General features: G+C 35.0%; 1 protein-coding gene across 1 annotated transcript in view; it reads left to right on the forward strand.

Annotated features, from left to right (window-relative positions):
- The window catches only part of traf3ip2a (TRAF3 interacting protein 2a), a 45,647-nt gene extending 33,586 nt beyond the window's left edge, over nucleotides 1-12,061 (forward strand). Inside the window, exons 9-10 of the mRNA XM_028797592.2 lie at nucleotides 8,177-8,251; nucleotides 9,950-12,061. Coding sequence (XP_028653425.1) covers nucleotides 8,177-8,251; nucleotides 9,950-10,117 — 243 coding nt within the window. The 3' untranslated portion in view covers nucleotides 10,118-12,061. The remainder of the gene's footprint in view (nucleotides 1-8,176; nucleotides 8,252-9,949) is intronic.
- The last annotated feature ends 335 nt before the right edge of the window (nucleotides 12,062-12,396 follow it).

The following is a 12,396-nucleotide window of genomic DNA, read 5'->3' on the forward strand; positions in this document are numbered from 1 at the left end:
CTTTCATGCACTTAGTGGCCATCTTATTAGGTACATCAGTCCTTCACACATCATTTTTTATACCCAGCTTGATAGTAGGAGCATTGGCACTTTAGTGTCAATGCATTGGGAATACAGACACTGCTGGATTTTTCACAAACTGCATTGACACAGATGAACTGAGAATGGGCAACAACATAAAAAATATTTATTAATAAGCTAACCCGTAGTAGCAATGGACCAGTAATTACAGAGGCCAGCCAGACTTGTGCAAAGTAGATGAAGGATTAGATAGTTAACTAAGAGGTGAATGTAACAGTCAATCAGAAAGAGACATATCAGTATACACCACTCATCATAGATTGTCGCAGATGAGTATGAAAGTGTTCAAATTTTACTCCTGTCAGTGAAAAGCAGAAAGGTGTGATGCCAGTACATAAAGAAACAAATCCTGAAAACTGGAGGATTGAGATTGATTGATGACTAAGATATGGTGAAAAACTCATGAACCACATGTACATGAATTCATTTTTCTGGGTGACAGCATTTCAGGTTGATTGTGTGGGATGTTTTCTTGATGTACTTTATATTGGGTTTCTTGATGCAAGCAATAAAAACATTCAGCAGTAGTAGAGTGTACGGTGTTATGTCATTTGAATAAAAAGATTAATATTGTACTCTAGGGAGACTTACCATTACACAAATACAGTGTTCAAAAAAGATATCTAACATAAACTGAAATATTATTCTGACGGATGTTATATGTATAACACACAGGGTGTTTTTTTTTTTTTTTTTTCATCTAGATTCTAACTGTCCCTGGTTAATGAGATTCTGAAACAGGTTACCCAGCAAAAATGAATAACAAATTAATTTGAATAGAAAACATCTAAAAACAGGTCCATCATTTGTGTCATCATGTGTACTCCAAGGCAGACCAACTGCAATTACAGCAAGTAAAAACAGACAGAAAGTCAGAGACTTAGTCTGTTTAAAGAGTTAGTGTATTTGTAAAGCAATATAGGTGAACAATATGTGGGAGGGAGGATTTGGGTTGTAATGTTAGTAGGTAGATCATTCTTGTGTTTGGGTGTCCTATAGCTACAGGTCTGGCCTCCTACACTAGTCTTATTTTTTCCCAGAAACAATAAATATAGCTGGTTATGGTACAAGGAATATTTTCTGAATTATTACTGGAGATGTGGCTTATTTTTATTTATTAGATAAAATATCAGCAAAGCACTTGAGTACATTTACATATGACACTCAAATGAGCAATTTAGTAGATACTCTAAAGCTGGCCATATGCCAAGAGTACGAACAAAAAATAGATCTATACTAATTGGAGGGATTTCAAGCTAAAAAAGACAGTCCTGTTGGATTTGTCAATCAGACAGTGTACAGTAATTATTAAAAAAGGCTGACATAATACTGAATTATAGTGAATCACAATAGTTTAAGCTTAAGCTGTATAGACACATTTGGAATAATCTAAACCTTAACATAAGGTCCACAGAAGAGCCACTAGATCTGTACATGGAGTGTAGGAGATGAGTTATGAGGGTAGATTCAAGAGGTTGAATTTTTTTATTCAATGCAAATAGATTAATATTAATGGACAGGGTGGAAATATTTTAAATGATGACAGGCATAATGAAGTTTGATCCTAGCCTTTAATTTAAAAAGAGCTCTTCATTGAAAACAAAGGGTCATGAGTAGAAACTGGCTAAGAATAATTTTTCTATTTTTTCCAGTTAGGGGGTCCATAGGTTTTATCAGATTCTTAAAGGGGTCCGTGACTCAAAAAAGGATAAGAATCACTGGACTAGACATTTTTGACATGCTAAGTGATGACAGATTAACTCTTTTAGGCTAGATCAGAGAAAACAAGAGAAACAGGAAATAGATTGCCTACGAATGGCTTTAATTCTGATCTTCATTTCTTGATCTGTAACACTTATGGAAAGTGAACATTCAGTCAATTTTATTCTGTTGCAAAGTATAATGAGTTTTAGATGTGTTGCTTTATAACAATATAATTTATTGCTTCTTTTTGTTATATGCTTGTTAAGTGTATTACTAAATATGATCCTTTGGCTCATGGTTGATGTTCAGTTATTCAAACTCTGTTATCCTCATGACAATTAGATACACATTATTTCCTTGGATCTAATTTAATTTGAACTTGGCATTAAAATGTTTTTAGAGGGTTAGCTGCTTTATCATTGAAATCTACAGAAACCAATCTCTACCACCAGGTGGAAGTAATGTCTATAAATACTTTATTTCATTTTCTGGTTTCTTATCCCCCATTGCTTCTTAAGGTATTTGTTATTGCTGTATTCTGTATTTTTTTATTTTCACATTAAATAATACATGTTTCAGCTCAACTCCAGAACACACTCATTTGTACACCTGCCACTTGCAGAGTATCTCAACATGCCTGCCATGTGATGTTTGTTTGCAATGCCTCTTTTTTTACTGTTACCACATTATTTCTGAATTACCAACTTGGCACTTTAATATATTATCAAATGCACAGATCAGCATATTCTTTCATGTTACTCTCTTCTTCTGTATACCAATAGGAGGTATAGTATAGGGTACAGCATCTCTCTAGTGGGCATTCTAAGCAGCTACATATCATTTCAAAATTCAATGACACAGTATAGGGTTTGGGTATACAGTATAGGGACTGCAGTGAAGATCAGGTTGTGTTGTGAGCTCTAAATTTTCATCGAAAGACATTTTTAGTTAACAGGCACTTGTTTCATTCTTTGCTGAAGTAAGTACCTTTGCCTTATCTTTCATATCAGGAGAACAATTTTATTTAACAAATGAAACATTTAAAATATTTGGTCCTTATTTAAAAGTAACACATACATACAAAATTTTAATTGAATTACAATAAAATTATGCCCACAAGAAAGTCATAAATTCGAATTCTACATAAATCACATTCACAAAATCATACCACCCAAAAAAAGCATACACATTTTCAGCTGAATCAATGAAAATAATAATAATAATTCATTACATTTATTTAGCGCTTTTAAAATAGGCATATCTACAATGTGCCTTCCATTATGTTTTTGGTCTTCAACTCGGCCACTTTTCTTTGTATTTTTTAAACAGTTATAAAGGCAAGGGACCCAAAAGTGCTTTATGGTGTTAGTCTTTTGTTTTATTTTTTATTGTTTTTATTTTCTGCCTTGCAGCTTCAAAGTCCTGGGCTTGAATCCAGGCTCAGTCTACATCCTTATCCAAAAGAAATATTATCATCATTTGTAATTCAGAATTGTGCCTAAGTAAATACGGTTTTAAAATTTGAACTGCTTACTTTGTAAGCAATATTAGCCCTTTTCCTAATGTTTGGTAGTGCTGCAAACTATTGTGAGATACATCTGGTTTTGAGATAATGTAGTTATACATGCCAATCATGGTGCTAGAGAGTGGCAACATGTTGCATCTTGTTGAGCATGTAAGCAATAATTCCACTGTACTGTGCAGTTGACAATAGTGACCCTATAAAATCTATACTGTACTCAGAGTTCAAATAAAATATTAAGAGCATCTGAGCCTATTTGTATTCTTATCAGATGATAAATGTCTTTTTTCAGGAAAATTATTAACATTTTCCTCCTAAGTACCAAATTTCAAAAAGTAACATACAAGATGTATAAATGTGAGGTCTTTATTATGCACAAGATTGCAGCCACCTGCCCATGTGGCTTACAGGTCTAGAATAACTTTTTCCTTCTTTCTTTGTTTATTGTTTTAATTTAATTACTTCAAAAATGTAATTGAAGTACACTCATTATTGATTTGGAAAATGTACAGTATTATATTTTATTTGGACCAAATACCCATTCGTCAACCCACTGATACAGAGCAAGCAAACGGAAGGATTAAGTACTGTGGGAGGTAATCACTTTAGCATTCTGAAATAGACAAGGTATGCAGTGGTTTGACATGTTCAATTAACTACCAACATTGATAATTACTGTCGGTAACACTTTAATAATCCTCATTTGTTCCATCTATGCATCATTAAAAAATATTCTATACAGTCTCACGGGCAGGAATATAACCATGCAGTGCAGTGAAGGGACCAACAAACAGGGAATTATTATCTTTGAGAAATATGAGAGGTTAGTTTTGTAATTACTCTGTGATCTCCTCTACATCCCTGAAACCGTGTCCTCCTACTCCAGTTTCAACCAGCTTGAATATGAAGTGTGAGATAAATTTACTTTTACAGTACATTTTAAAGTAGAGAAATATTAAAAACGCAAAACTTTTTGAGATTTACATCAGCAAACAAGTCACATGTGGATTACTTCCAAAAGTAATGTGGGCTCCACTTCGATTTTTTCCACATTTATAAATTTTTTTAAATTATTACTAGGGGGCTTTGCCCCCTGCTCACTTCGCTCACCAACCCCCAAGCCTGTGCTATGTGCTAGACTCTTTGCGGTTCTGCCACTCGTGTATGGGGATGCGGATGTACAATTTTTAAACATTTTTATTTTCATGGGACTTGTTACATATGCATAATAGAATTATTTTACATTACAGCGAGTAATTAACCATATTAAAAAAGAGTAAAACGTAATAATTTAAAAGTAAATTATGTTTCATGTTGCGTTAGTTATTCGTTGTGTAATACGATTTTGTTCTGTTTGGCTTTGACATTAACACGCAAATACTTTTTAAGCTTGCACTATTACTGTAAGACTTCAGTAAAAAACAATTTTTTAAATCAAATTTTCATCAGTATCACATTAAATTTTGATTCTGTGTTTGGACTTTCATCGTGACAATGCAACGTATAACTGCACATGATTTAATTTCACTTCTTTCTCTCTATTAAATAAATGACTTTTTCAAATGTTTGGCTCTGAGATTTGTTAATTGTCTTTGCAAAAGCGATTCTAACGGTAAACTGTTAACGTTTTAATACGAATAGCATATCAAGATCTCCTCTGTTGTGTAATGTTATCTGTGGAAGATGTACTCCATTACCTTTCTTGGATACATCCTTCTTTCTACAGTAATTCATGTGGTGGAAGACCAGATGATGTTAATGGTTGTAGATATTCTTTGGGATATTATAAGTTGATGTTTTCACCTTACGCATGATCACAACCATTTCAGCATAGTCTATTGACACACATTTAACCAATTTGCTGTGTAACCAATCGACATTTTTGGCATTAACTCGTTTGACTTCATCATTTCTCAGTGCCAGGATTGCCTGTGTACTCATTTTTTCTGTTGATAACCCTTTCTGATGAAATTCTTCAATAAGATTTGGACATAATACATCTTCCTTAATTGGGAACTTAAAGTGAGGAAACATTAAAATTTATAAGAGTTGAGAGAGCAGAAACTGTGTCCATCAAAAGCATTCACATGAATGAGAGGTGAGATTACTGTGTGTGTGGTTGAATATGGTTGAGAGGAGGACGTGACTTGAAAAAAATCTCATCTTCTTTTCAAGTCTCATCTCGTGGGACTTGAAAAAATCTTTCAAAAAGTGTTGTCTTGTCACAGGATTTTTTTATATAATAGAGAGATAATTATTAAATTAAAAGTTCAGTTACCTAACAGTAAAACATATTCAGTCCATCATTTAAGCACCTATTCTCACAGCAATTTTAGAGTGAGATACAAGTGTGTTCTTCAGTCCTGGATTTGTACCCTCTGCTCTGTTAATGTTCATGTGGATTTTGCATCTTCTCCCCAGGTACTCTGGTTTTCCTCCAAAATCTCCAAAGACATGCAAGTTATGTCTTAAATGGGGATTACAAATTGGCCCTGTGTTAGTGTGAGAGGATCCTGTGATGGACCAATGCCCAGTCCAAAGTTATCTTGCTGCATTGTATCCAGTGGCTGCTACAACAGACTTCAGCACCCTACAACACAGAATAATCCTAATCCACCAAATCAGATTATGCTGATTTGAGAATGAGAGAAGATTAAATAAATCCACTTGACCCAGTTTGTTTTGTTTAGACATTAGTGACTGTGGCAGCCTGTGTCTTTGTCAGAGGATGACTGATACACAGTTTACCCATGATGAACAAACTAAGCAGCTTGATTTTGTTCAAACTAACTAATGAACTATTTCCCACAGTGTATATACAAGGAATTGGATATCAAACAGTTTTCCAATCTGTGCTATATTTCAGAATGACAACCCATTATGTTATTACTCTAGCAGAAATATCCTACAGTTACACAAAATCATCGGTAGTTCAAGGCTGCCTACTTGACTACTGACATTTCAAATTTAAATAGAGAAATTGGGACTGTATTGTTTACAGCTTGATTTGAAAGGACTGCCACATGACCAATAAAGATGACAGAAAACTTGAATGTACAGTATGTATATTTTGTTTATCCTATGGCTGTGTGGTTGATCTTAGCTTGGCTTGATCTTTTCAGACACTTTCCATTTAAGTGTCACTTCAGGACAAACAGTTCTTACAGTTGTCTAAGTGTTTTGCTGGCCAGGAAGATTAATATACAATACTATGCAAAAGTTTTAGGCAGGTGTGAAAAAATGCTATAAACAAAGAACGCTTTCAAAAATGGAAGTGTTAATCATTTAATTTCATCAATCAACAAAATGCAGTGAATGAACAAAAGAGAAATCTAAATCAAATCAATATTTGGTGTGACCACCCTTTGCCTTCAAAACAGCATCAATTCTTCTAGGTACACTTGCACACAGTTTTTGAAGGAACTCAAAGGTAGGTTGTTCCAAACATCTTGGAGAACTAACCACAGATCTTCTGTGGATGTAGGCTTCCTCACATCCTTCTGTCTCTTCATGTAATCCCAGACACACTCGATAATGTTGAGATCAGGGCTCTGTGGGGGCCATACCATCATTTCCAGGACTTCTTGTTCTTCTTTACGCTGAAGATAGTTCTTAATGACTTTGGCTGTATGTTTGGGGTCGTTGTCCTGCTGCAGAATAAATTTGGGGCCAATCATACACCTCCCTGATGGTATTGCATGATGGATAAGTATCTGCCTGTATTTCTCAGCATTGAGAACACCATTAATCCTGACCAAATCTCCAACTCCATTTGCAGAAATGCAGCCCGAAACGTTCAAGGAACCTCCACCATGCTTCACTGTTGCCTGCAGACACTCATTATTGTACCACTCTCCAGCCCTTCGACGAACAAACTGCCTTCTGCTACAGCCAAATATTTCAAATTTTGACTCATCAGTCCAGAGCACCTGCTGCCATTTTTCTGCACCCCAGTTTATGTTTTCGTGCATACTTGAGTCGCTTGGCCTTGTTTCCATGTCGGAGGTATGGCTTTTTGGCTGCAACTCTTCCATGAAGACCACTTCTGGCCAGACTTCTCCGGACAGTAGATGGGTATACCTGGGTCCCACTGGTTTCTGCCAGTTCTGAACTGATGGCACTGCTGAACATCTTCTGATTTCGAAGGGTAATAAGCTTGATGTGTCTTTCATCTGTTGCACTAAGTTTCTTTGGCCACCACTGCATCTACGATCCTCAACATTGCCCGTTTCTTTGTGCGTCTTTAAAAGAGCTTGAACAGCACATCTTGAAACCCCAGTCTGCTTTGAAATCTTTGTCTGGGAGAGACCTTGCTGATGCAGTAGAACTACCTTGTGTGTTGTTGCTGTGCTCAATCATGCCATGACATGAAACTGTCTTCCACAACCTCACCTTGGTAGCAGAGTTTGGCTGTTCCTCACCCAGTTTGAAGCCTCCTACACAGCTGTTTCCGTTTCAGTTAATGACTGTGTTTCAACCTACATGTGACATTGATTATCATTAGCACCTGTTTGGTAGAATTGGTTGATCATACACCTGACTATAATCCTACAAAATCCCTGACTTTGTGCAAGTGTACCTATAAGAATTGATGCTGGTTTGAAGGCAAAAGGTAGTAACACCAAATATTGATTTGATTTAGATTTTTCTTTTGTTCGCTCACTTTGCATTTTGTAAATTGATAACAATAAGCAATCATTTATATTTCTGAAAGCATTCTTTGTTTACAGCATTTTTTCACACCTGCCTAAAACTTTTGCACAGTACTGTAAGTCAGAAATGGATTGGGCCTCCTACCTCATTCCACTTAAGATGTTTCATTTTCTGAAAGATTAAGCATTTTTATTTTTGTCATTGTTCTAATTTCAGATGCAGATAGAGTTTATACAGCAAGGAAGCATGAATTTCAGATTTGTACCAGTGCTTTTCCCAAATGCAACTAAAGTGAGTATAATATTTTGAGTCAGCCTAATACATTTGTTTTCCATGTACAGAGTGTGATGTACTATTTTAATTATAAACTTTTGGTCATCTGTGAAAAATAATTCTGTGAAAGAGTATTTACTCCATTTCTATTCAAAACTGAATGTTTTCAGGTCTTCTGCAAAATCTAATATTAGATAAAGGGCATGAGAATGTACAAATAATACATTGTTGAACTTATTATATTTATTACATCTAATGAGCAAAGCACTGATGGACGCTGTATTCAAAAGTTCCCAGGACAAATATTCAAGAAGAACACAATGCCATGATCAAAAGAAAAATTTCAAGAGGCTGAAAAAAAGTTATTGATATCTATCAGTTTGGAAAGGGCTACAGAAGCATTTTTGAAGTTCGAAGGCTCCACCAAACCAAAGACATTTGGAACTGTAGTAAGTTTTCCCAGGAATGGACATGCTACTATTATCCAGGAAGTCTCATAGGTTTCAAAAAAAAACAAAACAAAAAAAAAAAACCCACTACAGGCTTCCTTTGCCTCAGTAAAGGTCAGTGTTCACGATTTCAGGGTCAGAAAGATACTCCACAAAATTGGGCTTCACAGAGCAGAAGCCACTGCTATCCAAGAGGATAAATGTTTTGTGTCTGACATGTCAGGAAGTTCCTGAATGATCCTCAGGCATTTTTGGAGAATGTACAAAGACAAATGAGAAAAAAACTAAACTTTCTGGATGACATGGGTTGCATTATCTGGCAAAAAACAAATGCAGCATTCCAGAGTAAGAATATCAGACCAAAAATAGAACCTGGTGGTGGTAGTGTGGGGCTGTGGGGACACTTTGCTGCAGCAGGACTTGGACAGCTTATGTTGTTATATTGTTGTTTAAATTATGATACCATTCCTGTCAAGTTTATTTTTGCAGTGCTGTTTTGAGGTGTCACATGACCACAATCATCATGCTTATTATGTTGCTGTGATGATATTTAAATGAGACAGTCACTTTATTTATTATCCTTTGGTGAATAACACTTATTGTCAACTCTTCCTTATTGTAGTTAGTTGCTGTCACTCAAGTAGGCCCTTTGTTTATCTGTTTTTGATTTTGCAACAAAAAATAACCAGCTTTTTTGACTTTGCACCTCACTCCTGGTTTACATCTGGTCACTTTGTTTTGGTTCCTGACATTTTTGGCTCATTCGCACTAATCCTCAGACATGCTCCATGTTTGTACGTGCATGAATTAAGAATCTGCTTTATGTCAGAAAAACTTTAATCAGTCTGTTTCATGGAGGAAGATAATATCAAGTCATTTGTTCTAAAAAAAAAAAAGTTACATCTTCACTCAGGTGCCCTTTACCTAATATATTTTGTTTAAAGACCTGGAAACATTTATTGTCAAAAATTTGCAGTCATACAAGAAATCAATAAGGGGTGGGTATTTTTTAATGGCACATTAAAGTATGAAGCACATTAAAGTATGAAGTATGAAATCACATATATTATACAGATTCTATAGTTTATTTTGAACAGGCCTCAATATTAGCTATTGCTTTTGATCAGCAAACCTTTATGCAGAAATGAAGAGAACCTTTAACTGAGAGTTATTTTATAAGAGAACACAAACAATGTGACTAATATCCTATTTTATAAGGGTTAGTTTGTTCAGTCATTAAAGTACTTTTCTTTTCTTTTCTATTCAGGAGCATGTCCCTGGTTGGCTTCAGAACACACATATCTACAGGTGGCCCAGGGATGAGAAAAAACTTCTTCTCAGACTACTGAGAGAAGAGGAATACATAGCTCCTCCTGTTGGGAAACTGCCTACTCTTCAGATTATACCACTTGGATCTGGCAGAGTTCAGCAGTAATAGTTTACCAATTTAAACATTTCTCAGGATTATTTATCTGAGATTAAATAAATACTACAAGGCACTTCTCTACATTCTCATTTGGCTTATCCTAATGAGGGACAGTGTGGCAACTTGCTGAGCTCTGTAGGCTAGGCTACTTCTTTCAACCCTTTCTGAGGCTGTAAGTCCAGTCAACAGATATAATTCATCCAGTGTATTATTTTTTCAGTGGGCCATATCTTGTGTACCTACTGAAAGAGGTGACCAGTAGGCATCCTATCCAATTACCCAAAATATGCAATGGTTCCACTCAATCCAGCAAAGCATTATTTCTACTCTGAAGTTTTCATAGCTCAGTCAGGTTTAGTTCAAAAAGGCTATATAGAATGTCTATGTGGACTCACCACCTACTGTAGAAGGTGAAGGATGCATGTTGAGAGCAAAGTTAATTGGACAACAGACAAGAGTGTGATAGATTCAGGACGTATTCTAGGAAACTAAACTATAATAATGGAAACACCAACAACAAGCCAAACCATAGGTGGTTAAATTACTATACACAGCCATATTAGTGTGAATATGATATGAAATGGAGTTAGGGGCATCTAGAATTTTCCAGGCACTATCAGTCTACTGTAGATGGTTGAGATTTACACAGATAATAATGAGACAGTACCAGAAATAATATGTATCTCATTTAACGTAAACTGGAAGAAAATAGAAGATTGGTAAATAGTTTTTTTTTTGGACTTCTACTAGCTGTGGAAATAAAGTGAAGAATGGCTAATCATACCATGTTACGTTCTTTCACCACTGAGGCATATAAAAATAATAATTGTAGCCGCCGAAGTATAAGGCGAGCTCAAGCATGGGTAAAACATGTGCCAAAAGAAATCTCTCAGTCCAAAAGTTTGTTTTAAAAGTATTTAGTGAAAATTAAAAGCAAATAATCCACAGAAAAATAAAGAAAAAAGTTGTTACACACATAGAATAAAAGGCAAAAAAAAGGAAAAATGTATCTTCTCTAAACTTTGCTTTTCTTGCGAACCTTTAGTTATTTCTGTACTTAAAATTTCTTTACTTCTTCTGTACTTAAAGATTCTTAACTTCTTCTTCAGTGTGCTTTGAGTGTATGGCGCAGCACTTAAATTAAGCGCTTTGTCTTGCATGTTACACACTCAAAAGGCATACAGGCACAGTTTAAAACCATGTGCCCTCTACACCTTACACATGGTAAGGCTGGTCACTAACTGAGAATAATGTTTAGTCAGAGCAGTTAGAAATGGCTAGAATATACCAATTCAATTCTACTTTTGGGGATTATAGGAACCTCCCATAGATTATGCATTGTCATTTAGTAAAACATTTACGAATCTTACGTAACTAGGAAATGGCTCTTACAATAATAACAATACATTTTATTCATATAGCACCTTTCCCATTCTCAATCTAAATGCTCTTCTTGCACAAGTGCAAAAACGGATGATTGTGTTTCCTGCATGGCATCTTGCCTATAGCATGGAACACTGTAAATTTTCAAGTAGCTATTCTTTTGAACATTCTCACAGTTGGGACAGTTCTTATGGTGCAAACATCTAGCAGCTGTTGGTGTTCTGTTCCTATTCCTTATGCCTTTACATATAAATAACACCATTTACATGTACTGTATGTTGTTTACTTAACACATTCTTAGTTGTTTCCAGTTTTTCTGTAATCTAATGTGTACATTGTCACTTAAATTGTTCTAAATATATATATATATGCATATTAATCTATCTGACCTAATTACTATAATCAACATTACTATTTAATTTCTTCCCGCAAAAAATAGCCTTATCTTTTAATCAAAATGTTTATCTTTGCATGAAAACAGTCTCTGTAAGGTACTAATAAAATAAAATGGATGCTTTTTCGTAAAAGGTTTTCATCCCAGAGATTAAATTTTTTTAAAATTTAAATTAATGATGCTACTGTTGTAAGTCTTTTTCTGCTCTTGTCTGTCTTTGTTATCAAGTGGAAATGTCAATTTTTGTACTTAGGGATGAAAAATGACAAGCTAGTGTATTGAGAAAGAAATTAATTTAGATCAAGCAAAATACTGAAATAATGCTGCATATACATGAGATTTTTAATGACCTTGATCCTAGCTATCACATCTCTTTTGAAATTTGGAATTAAGGAAATTAAGAAAATGGCATTTTTTGGTTTGATTTAAATGGCCGCAGATCTTTTAAGGGAAAACATCAAAGACTAGTCAGCCATAGTAGGATTTTATATACACTACCTAACTGGCAAAC

The sequence above is a fragment of the Erpetoichthys calabaricus genome, chromosome 3, assembly GCF_900747795.2.
Source record: "Erpetoichthys calabaricus chromosome 3, fErpCal1.3, whole genome shotgun sequence".
Classification (NCBI taxonomy): Eukaryota; Metazoa; Chordata; class Cladistia; order Polypteriformes; family Polypteridae; genus Erpetoichthys; species Erpetoichthys calabaricus.